Here is a 13,890-nt window from a genome sequence, read left to right as displayed (position 1 = left end):
TATCAGTCAAATACTAAGTAATTCTTCCTTTTAAGGCAAATTAGGGGTTCTCTAAACTTAGAATTCTCTATATCTTACAGTAATATCTGTATCACATACAAATTTATAACCTGGTTAAAAAATTATTCTATTTCAAAAATTAGGTACACGCCACTTTTATCTTATGAAAATTCAATTTTTCCATGTAACATAACAATGTCATAATTTTGTGCCACCCCTCTCCCCTAAGTTCCCAATAATTCGGACTCTGCTCTAGAGATCCATACCTGGTCAAAGTGAGATTATATATTTAGATCTTTTGTAAACTTAAAATCATTTTTTTTCAAGCATTTGCACCCCTGCCTATTTTTTTCGAGTTTGAAGATATTTCTATCAAAATTTAAGGATGGTCCTTTTCCCTATTCTTTTTCTATATCTGAATGCAAAATGGATAAGTAACATAATTATAATAATAATGAATCCATATCCCAGTCACCCAAGTCATTATCAGTCTATTTTATCAGGAAAAATCACAATGGTTGTATCTGACCCCAACTGCCCAAATCCCTAACACTCCTGCTGCAGCACCTTTTTGCACCTTCACCAAAGTCCATTCCTAAAACCTCAAGATATACTTTCATCTTTCTTTCTTCCTTTCCTTGTTCCTCTTCTGTTTTCTTTATGTACTACTCCTTAAGTTTAAAAAAGAATGAACCTATCTGACAGGGCACAGAGTTTAAGAAAGAATGAAATGCTTTTGAAACTTGTGGTCTAAAACAATCTATATATATATATATATACACACACATATATATATATATATACACACACACACTCCCTCGGTCTCAATTTGATTGGGCACGGAGTTTTGGAAAGAAATGAAGACTTTTAAAGTTTGTGGTCCTAAACAAGTCATAACATTTGTGTGGTTATAATTCTTTTGAAACTTGTGGTGTTATACGTGCCAGAGTATTTGTGTAGCTGTAAAAGATTCTCATTGAGGATATAATTAAAAATTTAAGTTAAAATGTTTCCAAATTTAGGAAGAAGTCAATCTTTTTGGAACGGACTAGAAAAGGAATAGGTTCAAATAAATTGTAATGGAGGGAGTGTGTGTGTATATATATATATATATATATATATATATATATATATATATATATATAGGGTTTGCTAACCTACTCCATCGATGTAGTAGGATAGCAATGTATCCGTTTCTTCTTTTAACAATTTACCTCTAACATCTCATTGCCAACGTACTAATAAGGTGGCTTTTCGGTCTTTGCGACGAAAATTGTACTTGAATCCAACTCTACCTATTTATTTGGTTCCCAACTCTCTCCCTTCTCCTCTCTCCTCTTCATGTGCCCATGGAATATTCGGAGGTGCAAATGCAGAAGATCTCTTTGCACCTCTATATGCAAACTAAGCCACACCTCGATAGTTCAATGAAAGCACTGTTAAGGTCACCTCTACTACTTTACTTTTAGACATTGGAAAATCAGAGCAAAGCATTCAAATTAATTGTTTAGATAGTGCACATTTCACAAAAGTATGAAGGAACTTATCTGTTACAGCCTTACAGGTAACACTTTTGCTTTACTCGGGCCATTTTGTCTTTTCTTTCTTTCGTTTTCATTATGTCACTGGTATATCTATTTTACTACTTCAAGTCTTAATAGTTTAGCCCCTTTATTCCAAATAGCTAAGAAGGCCAATGAAAAAAGAAAAAGAAAAGGTAAAGCTACCATTGCTTCAATGGTGTGAAGCGTGACGTGTATAGAACTCTTTTTGGCCTCGAGGTTACCTAAATCCCATCAAATCGTGATGACACCTAACCCAATCCATTAGGAGAACTAACCAACACAGATATAACTCAAGCGAAAGATAATTATATAAATAATAAAGTTAAAATCCGAAATTTAACATAAACTACCCCAAGAACTGGTGTCACAAGTCATGATTAAGAATAGGAATACAATGCTGATATGTAAAATACAACATCTGTTTGAAATATACAAAACGGAGGTGATGAGTACACCGTTCAGCTCCAATATATGGAAGCTCCAATGTCAGAACTGTAGTATGAGTACACCGACACAGTACTCAGTAAGTATCACTTACTATTTCCCTAAGAAAGTAGTGGTGATGGTTTAGTCAAAATATTCTCTTATTAACCAGTGCAGTTCAAATGCATAGCAACAATAGAGAAAGTGCATAAAAGCAGTACAATAAGCTAATCACAACCAAAACATATAATAATATGCACAGATAGAGCATATAAAGTGATGCGCCCTATTTCAACTAACAAGTTCAATGCATGTATTAATACATCAAAACAACATATATAATGATATGCACAGTCTAAGCATGTAATGATACATGCTTTCTCATCAAATAACCTAATGCATGTGTAAAAACAGGGGGCAGAGCTAGCTCTTCACTTACGAGTTCTGCCGAACCCAATAGCTTTTGTTCAACTTCTGTATTTGTCTTATGAAATTCATTAAATTTGTACAAATTATTAATTTAGAACTTAGTAACTCAATTGAACTAGAATCTTGCACCCATAAGCTTCAAATCCTAGCTACGCCTCTGTGTAAAAATACATTGAAAAAACATATATCTAATGATATGCACCAGTTAACCTTTATGTAAAAATGCAACAAGAGTCTACGAATGCATATGCATGATAAAGACTCGAACTTTACATCAACCGATATCGTCAGAATGTCCAACAAACTAAAAACTCGTTAGATTCTTACAAACCCGCGTTACGCTACCAAGAGTGAAACAAGGGAGGACGACTCTAGAGTGATGGATCCTAATCCACACGCAAATAGGATTGTAAATCCTTTACGCGCTACCGGAACATGATGTAACATGTCCTAACTAATATCTCAACAAGAACGAGGATCTACACGTCTTAACTGCATAGCTAAATCAATATACACAAAGCAATCTGCACGTACTACTCAATGTGCATCTCATAACCGGCACGGATAACTCAATGTGCCATAACTACATCTATGTGTAAAACTCACATGCAAATGATAATATGCACATGTTCCATGCATGACTAACAATTTAAACATGTAATCTGGCATACACATCAACTATAATGTTAGCATGTGAAGGATCCCTGCTACATTATACTAGTATAAGCGAAATGCTTAGATAGTCATGCTACAACTAGTCATGGCATACAATGTTCAATCATGTTAAACTAGTATATGAGTGATGCCTATGGCATGATAATAGCATGGGAAGCTGCAGAAATAGTCATGAAACAAATTAAGTAATAGGTATAGCATACAAAGCTTATTATTCTACCCAAACATGGAATCACATGGCGTTTACATATACGCTTGTCACCTCTTATATATATTACCCCCAAACACGTAGCCTGTAGAAAACAAGATAATTTGGGAAAATTTCCTCATTGAGGTCAAAATCTCAACTTACCTCGGTCCAAGCAAACTCTACTTCTCAAGAACACCCTTGCCTCGGTTCAAATCCGCCAAACTACCTCGATCTAGTCATAAGGGTGTTCAAGGATGTCAACAAAGCTATTCCACTCATTAAATCAATCAAAATCTAAGGTTAAGTCAAAAGTCAACTCAAAGTTAAACCTGAGCCCACATGGTCAAACTCGAAAACTAATATCAAATCCTATTGACCATAACCTCACGAGTCCAAATCTATGCTTCGATTTTCAATCTAAGGTCGTTTAGGCATTCAAATCTTCATTTAGATGATTTAAGGTTTTCTATAAAATTTCACGTGTGTCACGCCCCGACCTTGGAGAGCGGAACCGGTGCTCAACTGAGATATCCTAGTCAAGCACGCTTTATTGATGCCTACTACCCAACCTTACCCATGAATGATTCAAGAATAAACAAGAGTAAGACAATCGGGAGGATGTAAATGTACAACACAAAATTTTCATTACTTAAAGGAACTTCATTGATAATTACCAAAATATTACAAGTCCATAGTTAGAAGTGGAAACATCCGACAAAACGTCATTTTTAGTTTGTTTTTCCCCATATAAGACACGTCCCACATTATGTCTACGGAGCCTCTAAATAAACATGAGTATAGTATGGAAGTGCCGGTGACAAGGCTCCGGCTATACCTCAAAACATAATGTACTAGAAATCGAAACAGCATAAGACCCCGGTGTGGAGTAGGGCTCACCAAGTCAGATGAGGAGAGGGTACACCTATCAAGAACCTGTGCGGCTTGCTAAGGAACCACCTGCATCTATTAAAGATATAGCGTCCCCGATAAAAGGGACGTTAGTGCATATGGATTACTACTAGTATGTAAAGCTAAGTACGCTCACATGGAATGGAATGTCAACGTAAGAAGATAGAAATATGGAAGCAGTAAGAAAATCAATAATATTTAAATGCCAAGTTAAGACATAATCAATTTTCATATAAGCATTAACATGTTTGGTTGGGAGTTCATTGGTTACCGACACACCACCATGCACGTGGCATGGAGTCCGATCTCGGCCCGATCGGCTAGGCCGTTTCTCCACAATGCCGTGTGGGTCGACATAGTCTTTGCTAGCAATCAATTCATCACAATCAAGGGGAAATAATTTCAACATAATACAAAAGGGGATATGTTCCTCAATCATCTCCTACACCGGTACGTGTAGTTTCGAGCTTGGGCCTTTATAACCCACCCTTTCTCGGTGACCTAACAATACTACCAAAAACCATTTCTATATAAAAGAAATGCATTCATCTCCTAACCTTTCATAGAATCTTTTAATTTCTTTAGCACTCTTGGCCATACATGATAATCTTCATTCTTGCTGCAATGGCCACATATCAAATGCTTTCTTTCATTTCATAACATATGCATTGCGTCATTGAAATCATAGAGATGCATAACTTCATGTTCATGTGCATTTGAAAACTAATGACGTTGAAATATTTTGAAGGAATAGAGCATGGCATTAGCAATACGAAATATGTAGAGCTTCATGAGCATTTGGTAATTCAATCTTTAAAGCATTTCAAATACGTAGTTTCGTAGCATAAAAGTCATGACTTGGGAAGGAACACATGGATATCATATAGTTACTTCTCACCCATAATCATGTTCTAGCAATTTGGAAGCTAAGGCATGAAGCATGTGGAAATCATACTTTGGAAGATCAAGGAAAACCTCATAGAAATCAATTCTATGGGAAGGAGCTTAGCCGAACATACCTTGATTAAGCTTTCCTTAGGATCATACAACATTCCACTACTTTTAGCAACTTCAATCTATAACAACATAATAATATTGAGCCATTCCCCATAGTGTGCATTCTTGACTACAGCTCCCTACTATGAGATATCTTCACCCCACAACCAATACCCAAGTCAACAATTCACCCATAACAGTTCAACAACCCCCACACCACCTTCAGCGGCACATGCATGCCTAACGACTTACTCCCAACTCAAGAATCACACCTCCCACTCTTCACATATACCCAAATTCGAAATTAAGGGCTTATGGCTTCCAATCACCATCCCATAAGCCCTAACATAAAAATCGTACTCATAGATTCATTATAGAACATTGCATGTGAGCTAGGGATAAATTCTTACCTGTTTAGTAGAAGACCTTATGAGTTTTCCCTCTTGAATCCCCAAGATTTGTGCAAGAATTTGAAGTGTAGAAGTGTTAGACCTTTCCCCACCCCCCCTCTCTATATATGCCAGATTATGCCTTCTAAAATAACCCCTAAGGTCTTATATCAAAATAGTGTCGGATAAAGATATTCTCAAAAATAACCTCCGATGTCAAATCCACGATCACGGAATGCATTGCAGAAAGGTTATGCGGTCCGCGAAATGGGCCTCCAAATTTGGGTTGGGTCCGGTCAGGTCCGCGACGGATCCACGGTCAGCGGAACGATTCTGCGGTCGCATATTGGACCGCAAAGTCTCCTTCCAAAAATTCTCATGCTGATTATGCAACGGATATGCGCTCCGTAGAATGGCTATGCGGTCCACATAACCCACTGCGAAATGATCCTCAAAATTAAGTTGCTTCTGACGCGTTCCGCGATGGTTCTACGGTCAGCGGATCCGATCCGTGGTTAGCATAATTGACCGTAGAATCGCCATTTTCTACAAATTCTTCTACCTACATCACGATGCATTGCATAGTCCATAAACCTGTACCGCGGCGAGCTACAACCTTCCGAACACATTTGCTTGACGTTTGGCACTGTGAAACCTTATATACTTGGCGAACTTTTACGTGGCCTTACAACTTGCTTTCCCCTTTAATTCATGTTTCCAAGATGAATTTGATGATATAGTTATAGATTCGAGTTATAATCACTTACCCCAACATTGTAAATGAAAAGCGCTTCAAGAATCGCCTCAACTCGAGCTCTCAAACTCCAAAAATAATGAAATAAGCTCAAAATATGAAATGAGGTTATTTATACCTATATTGTGCCGACTTTCCAAAATGTTTTCGCGCCCGTGTTGAATCCTCCAAAAATGCACTACTTTTGGAGTATTTGACACATACCTGACGATATTTTCGGAGAGTCTGAGCAACATAGATTTATGCAAAAGGACAATTTGCAGACAAAATAACCTGTTGTGCCGCGCCACGTGATGCGCCAGATCTGCATAGGTTTTTCACTTAGAACCTTCCCTGAATGCCGAATCTCACCCTCTCCCCCTCCCTCGATCCCTCGAAACCATCCGACAAGTTCAAATACTCTATATGGACTTGTCTAAAGGCTCGAAACGTGAAGCAAAGTGCTACAAACCAAAACAATGACTCAAGAGGGTAAGGGTAGTAAAGAAGCCTGTAGAGTTAGCGAAGATTCTCCATAAGAGCAAGGTCAATATAGCTTGTCTACAGGAGACTAGATGGGTGGGTGATTAGGCACGGGATGTAGATGGGTTTAAGCTTTGGTACTCTGGACGCGTGGGAGGCAAGAACGGGGTAGGTATTTTGGTTGATAGGGATCTTCGGGAGCTAGTGGTGGAGGTTAGGAGGGTGAACGACAGGTTGATGGACATTAAGCTAGTTGTTGGGGTTTTTACTCTAAACGTGATTAGTGCGCACGCACCTCAAGTGGGCTTGGACGAGGAGGTCAAAAGGCATTTTTGGGAAGATTTTGATGAGGTTGTGCATGGTAATCCGCACACTGAGAAGCTTTTCATAGGATGAAATTTCAATTGCCACATTGGGTTGACGTCTGGGAGCTACGATGATGTGCATGGAGGTTTCGGTTTCGGAGTTAGAAACAGAGGTGGTACGTCCTTGATGGATTTTGCTAAGGCTTTTGATTTGGTGATAACTAACTCTAGTTTCCCGAAGGAGGAGCACTTGGTCACCTTTCAGAGTTCGGTGACCAGGACCCAGATTGATTATCTACTCTTCAGGAAGTCTGATAAAGGTCTGTGCGCGGACTGTAAGGTCATCCCGAGCGAGAACCTCACGACTCAGCATAGGCTTTTGGTCATGGACTTGGAGATTACGAGGAAGCGAAAAAAGAGGGCTGTGTTTGGTCTACCTAGGATCGAGCGGAGAGGCTTGACTAAAGACAGAGCACAGGAGTTGGGAGATAAGTTGCTGGCTATGGGAGTATGGAGGAGTAGTGGGGACGCAAGTAGTATGTGGACCGCGACTGCGAATTGTATTAGGGAGGCTGCTAGAGAGGTTTTGGGGATCTCAAAGGGCTCAACTGGTGGCCGTAAAGGGGATTGGTGGTAGAGTACTGAGGTTCAAGATAAAGTGGAGGCCAAGAAAGCGGCATATCTGAAGCTTCTGGAGAGCGTGGACGTGGAGGTGAAGAGGACGAATAGGGAGCGGTATAAGATGGCCAAGAAGGAAGCGAAGTTAGCAGTTACTACTGTTAAGACCGCTGCGTTTGAACGCCTGTATGAAGAACTCGTAGGTAGAGGAGGGGATAAGAAGTTTTACAGGCTAGCCAAGGTGCGAGAAAAGAAGGCCCGTGACCTGGACCAAGTGAAGTGCATCAAGGACGAGGACGACAGAGTTTTGTTGGATGAGGCACTTATTCGACGTAGATGACAGACTTACTTCCATAAAACTCTTGAACGAAGAGGGGGATAGGAACATTGAGCTAGGCGAATTAGAACACTCTGAATGTCGTCGGGACTTTGGGTATTATAGGCGTATAAGAGTCGGGAGGTAAAGGGGGCTATGCGTAAGATGAGTAGGGGGAGAGCGACCGGCTCTCGCCAAGGTGCGAGAAAAGAAGGCCTGTGACCTGGAACAAGTGAAGTGCATCAAGGACGAGGACGACAGAGTTTTGTTGGATGAGGCACTTATTCGACGTAGATGACAGACTTACTTCCATAAAACTCTTGAACAAAGAGGGGATAGGAACATTGAGCTAGGCGAATTAGAACACTCTGAATGTCGTCGGGACTTTGGGTATTATAGGCGTATAAGAGTCGAGGAGGTTAAGGGGGCTATGCGTAAGATGAGCAGGGGGAGAGCTACCGGCTCTGACGAGATCCCGGTGGTATTTTGGAAGAGCGTGGGTAGGGCGGGCTTGGAGTGACTCTCTGGGTTATTTAATGTCATTATTAGGACAGAGAAGATGCCCGAAGAATGGAGATGGAGTACGATGGTCCCGTTGTATAGGAACAAGGGTGATATCCTAAGTTGCAACAACTACCGGGGCATCAAGTTACTAAGCCATACTATGAAAGTCTGGGAGAAGGTGGTGGAGTTGAGGTTGAGAAGGATTGTGGATATTCTGAAACAAATTCGGATTTATGCCTAAGACGTTCGACTACAGAAGCTATTTATCTTGTTAAGAGGTTGATGGAGCAGTACAGGGAGAGGAAGAAGGATTTACATATAGTGTTCATCAACGTAGAGAAGACTTACGATAAAGTGCCATTAGAAGTTTTGTGGAGATGTTGGAGGCTAGAGGTATTCCTGTGGTTTACACTAGGGCTATTAAGGACATGCATGATGGAGTTAAGACTCGAGTGAGGACCGTGGGAGACACTCGGAACACTTTCCAGTTATGATGGGGTTACATCAGGAGTCGGCCCTCAGTCCATTTCTATTTGCCTTGGCGATTGACGCTCTGACGCACCACATACAAGGAGAGGTACTGTGGTGCATGTTATTTGCAGATGACATTATTCTGATTGACGAGACGCGAGGCGGTGTTAACGGGAGATTAGAGATTTGGAGGCAGATCATGGAGTCTAAAGGTTTCAAGTTGAGCAGGACCAAGACAGAATACTTGGAGTGCAAGTTCAGTGGTACGACTCAGGTTGTAAACGGAGAAGTGAGGCTTGATTCTCAAGTCATTCCTAGGGGAGAGAGCTTTAAATACCCTAGGTCGGTTATACAAGAGAATGGAGAGATCGCCGAGGATGTTACACATCGTATTAGGGCGGGATGTATAAAATGGAGGCTTGCTTTAGGTGTTTTGTGTGATAAGAATGTGCCACCTATAAGTTCTACAGAGCGGTGGTCAGACCGACTATGTTATATGGGGCGGAGTGTTGGCCAGTCAAGAACTCTCATATCCAAAAGATGAAGTTGATTGGAATGGGGATGTTGAGATGGATGTGCGGGTATACCAGGCTAGATAGAATTAGAAATGATGTTATTCGGGACAAGAGTGGGTTGCTCTAGTGGTAAGCGCCCCCCACTTCCAACCAAGAGGTTGTGAGTTGGAGTCACCCCAAGAGCAAGGTGGGGAGTTCTTGGAGGGAGGGAGGGAGCCGAGGGTCTATCGGAAACGGCCTCTCTACCCCAAGGTAGGGGTAAGGTCTGCGTACACACTACCCTCCCCAGATCCCACTAGTGGGATTATATTGGGTTGTTGTTGTTATTCGGGACAAGGTAGGTGTGGCCCCTGTGGAGGACAAGATGCTGGATGCGAGACTTAGATGGTTCGGGCATGTGAAGAGGAGAGACACGGATGCTCCAGTGAGGAGGTGTGAGAGGTTGGCCCTGGAGGGCCTAAGGAAAGGTAGAGGTAGGCCAAAGAAGTATTGGGGAGAGGTGATTAGGCAAGATATGACGTTGCTCCAGCTCACTTAGGACATGACCATGGATAGGAAGGTGTAGAGGTTGAGAATTAAGGTAAAGGGTTAGGATAGGTCGCCTAGCGTTGTCCTTGTCTGTGACGGTAGCTTTAGTACATGGGTTAATGTTATTTATGTATTTTCGTATTCCTTGGCTTCTGTGATTATTTGTCGTTGCTTTCGCCCCGGCCTTCTGATTGCAGTACTCAGTTTTAGTTTTGTATCTTTGTATTTTTGCTTCGGTTTCTAATTGATGTGCTTGCTGTTGCTCTTCCTTTTATCTTTCCTAAGCCGAGGGTCTCCCGAAAGCAACCTCTTTGCCTTCTTGAAGGTAGGGGTAAGGTCTGCGTACATATTACCCCCAAGACCCCACTTGTGGGATTACACTGGGTATGTTGTTGTTGTTAAAATCCCAACTTTCATGATGTAGTGGCGGAATGTTTTCGAGCCCCTTGGGTCCTAATCCGAACATACATACTAGTCCAAATACATCATATAAACTAATACTTTAAAACATGAACCAAAGGGATATTACTAGAATCGAGGGTAAGGTTCTATCTAATAAGCTCTTTAAACTTTCAAATTGCATGATAAGGTTTCAAATCTTCCCCGAGCCCTTCGGGGTCCAGACCGCCCATGTTGGAAGTCATAAAATATCATACGAAATTACTCAAAGTGTCAAAGCAAAGAACGGGATGCTAGAACTCAAAACGACCGGTTGGGTCGTTACAGTGTCCAGATAGTGTATTATTGAATTAACTAAAACTCTACCTCATGGTATACGTCAGAGTGTCAATTTATCGAGTAAATTGGCCTAGTTTTTTTTTTGTGTTGAGCTGATGTTAGTATAACATATTGGGTTTTTAGTATGTTCTAACATGCATGCTTGCCCATGAAAGCAATTTGTGTTATGGAAAATCACATCATGTGTTGGCAGCTCAATTGCGGACTAGACAACGGCTGTATGCATATATCTTGTTTATGCTGTTTCAGTGAGCTAACCAGATTATTTTTTTTCGCTGTATAGGTCTATCAAACACTGCTGGTACATTTGCTGCGATAATTGGAACTGTTGGTGCTGGATTTTTTGTTGAACTGGTGGGATCATTCAAGGGATTTTTGCTGCTTACAGCATTCTTGTATTTTTCTGCTGCTGTCTTCTGGAATATATTTTCTACAGGGTTGAGAGTAAACTTTGATGATTCCACTTAGATTAGATTTTTGTCTCTTTTTTTTTTAGGTTAGGTGGTTTCTTTTCTTGTTTACTTCATCAGTGTAAAAGGATGGATAGGTCTATGATAGGTTATAGTGTTTCATTATCAAACGAGGGAATGGAAGTACCATATCCCAGTTTCTTTCTTCACTATAAGAAGTGCCAAACAATGTAAATACCAGTCACCTTTCAGAGTCTTTTGCTATTGCTGTTTTTATTTTTTACAAGTTCCTGTAGCCTTTCTGCATAAGTCATACCGGATAATATGTAATACTAACACGTTTAGAGTTTCTGGTATGTTTAACTTCATTGGTACCTCTCTTTTGATCCTTAAATGGTTGCTTATATTGGCACTTCTAATATCAAAGTTTCGCTAATTCTGCCGTTTTAAAATGATTACATTTTAAGTTACACGTCAAAATAACATGTATTTTGATCAAGCCCAGCTATGCTATATAAAAAGGACTAAGTGATCGCTATAAATATAACCTGGTTTATGAGTCCAAGGTTGAGTTTCACAGGAAATTAACGTATCCGTCACAAATTTTACTATCGCCAAGAAGTCAAGTAAACCAATTTTCCAGCTTATCAAATGGTGACTTCGAGTTTTTAAACTAAAATTATTGCAACTAAAGAAATATACTAAAATTATCAACTAATTAACAAAGTTATATGCAAGATTAAGGAGGTTTAGAGTTTTGACTTCCCCAATTATTGGATTCCTTAACTTACCGCATTTATCTCTCGATCAATCACGATAATTTACAAGATGTATTCTCTCGAACTGCTCTAACTAGCAATTTCTCTCAGCTCACTATTACCATGTTAAAGCTTTGTTATTTCTAAGCCCACTTTTAAACCTGCAATATTGATCTCTTATATACCTAGAAATTGTGCAACATCAACCTAAATATTCATTCTTTCTCAAGCTATACATAATAAATAGGCACCGTTAATCGAGGGCCCTTCATGAGGCTAAGATAAATATGTAGTTGAACAAGTAGAGAAATTTTGAGGCTCAATAGTATCAAGAATATGGGTGTCCAAAGCAACGGGGCGGCCAGACCCGACCTGATCCCGGACCGGCAGGGGAAGGTGGGATGGGTTGTGTGTGTGTGGGGGGGGGGGGGGGGGGGGTTCAAGGGGCGCGAGATGGGATGGGATGACCATTTTGTCCCGACGGCCCGGCGCAGTTATGGCCTGGTCCCGACTCGACAACCCATTGAATTTTTTTTAAATGAAAGTATTCGTTGGCCAACGGCTTTATTTTCAAAAAGAGCCGTTGGCAACAGCCAAAAGCAGCAAACGTGCTCCCCTATCCCCTCCCCTCCCCCCCCCCCCAAATACCCCTACCACTCCTAAACTTTTAATTTAACCCCTAAGTTTATTAAATTATACTTTGGCCCTATTTTTAACTAAAAATACTCTCCATCCTTCTTCATTTTTCCACACAAATTCTATCATTCTCTCTCTAATCTCTAACTTTCTATCTATATTCTTCTCTCAATTTTCTCATAATTATCTACGTTTCAAGCATTTTGGCAAATATTTGGAGCAAGTTTCAAGCTTTAAATTAATGGACAATTTCTTCAAGTTTTAATATTTAATCACGGTGCGCTCATTCCATCTCTTAATTTTTATATTTAATTTTTGCGTATTATTTTGGTGTTTACTTTTCGTGTTTCATTTTCGCATTTAATTTGTGTGTTTAATTTTTGTTTTTACATTTCGTATTTAAATTATGGCTCCTAAAAAGGTATTTGGCATAACCAACCTATTTACAACTTCGGTCAACGACTACCACATAGGAATTCTACTCAAAGAAGGCATAATTTCCACTAACAATCAAGTATTCTGCCAAAACTCAAGATAATGAAGCTCGGTCTCATAAAATCCCTATCCAATTTCAATTATAAATTCAAGTAATTAAACTAACAAGTTGGGTTCAAATAATACAAGTATCGCATGGTAAAGTCCTAAGTCTGCAAGGATATAAGCATGAATTTTAGCTACGTACGGACACTCGTCACCTCGTGCGTACGTAGAACCCACAATTATTATCAAATAATCAATTTAAACACCTGCAGGGATAATTTCCTCTTACAATGTTAGGCAAGAGACTTGCCACGCTTTCAAGTTCACTACTCGGCTCTTCAACCATACTAATTGCCTCAAATTGGTGCCAAGCAATCCGAAATTAGCCAAAGGTCGTACAAACTAATCAATATATTCTCAAAAGTTTATAATTTAACTATTAGAGTAATTACCCAACCCAATTTGGAAAACTTCTAAAAGTCACCACCGGGCCCACGTGCCCGGATTCCAAAAAATTTTGTAGATAAATATTACCTATAACGTCACAAACACAAATATATAGTTTTTACTCAATTCCATAATTATTTTCGTGGTCTAATCCCATATTTTCAAACCTAGGTACAAAATCTTAAATTTTTCACAATTTACATGTTAAAATCTACCCATAATATATGTATTAAACTCACATTATGTAGAAATTATTTACCTCAAGTTGCTAGGTAAAAAACCCTCTCCTAAGAGCTCTAAAATCGGCCAAGAGTTAAGAGAATGAACAAAATGAGCCTAAGTCCTGTGTTTTAAAAATGCTACTACCCCAAA

General features: G+C 39.8%; 1 protein-coding gene across 3 annotated transcripts in view; it reads left to right on the top strand.

Moving 5' to 3' along the window:
- The window catches only part of LOC104097761 (probable anion transporter 4, chloroplastic), a 32,388-nt gene extending 20,815 nt beyond the window's left edge, over positions 1–11,573 (top strand). For all 3 annotated transcript variants that reach the window (XM_009604378.4, XM_018771361.2, XM_033656524.2), the window contains exon 8: positions 11,071–11,573. In XM_009604378.4, coding sequence (XP_009602673.1) covers positions 11,071–11,255 — 185 coding nt within the window. In that variant the 3' untranslated portion in view covers positions 11,256–11,573. The remainder of the gene's footprint in view (positions 1–11,070) is intronic.
- The last annotated feature ends 2,317 nt before the right edge of the window (positions 11,574–13,890 follow it).

Source organism: Nicotiana tomentosiformis, chromosome 7 (genome assembly GCF_000390325.3).
Source record: "Nicotiana tomentosiformis chromosome 7, ASM39032v3, whole genome shotgun sequence".
Classification (NCBI taxonomy): domain Eukaryota; kingdom Viridiplantae; phylum Streptophyta; class Magnoliopsida; order Solanales; family Solanaceae; genus Nicotiana; species Nicotiana tomentosiformis.
This window is presented reverse-complemented; position numbering and strand designations above follow the sequence as displayed.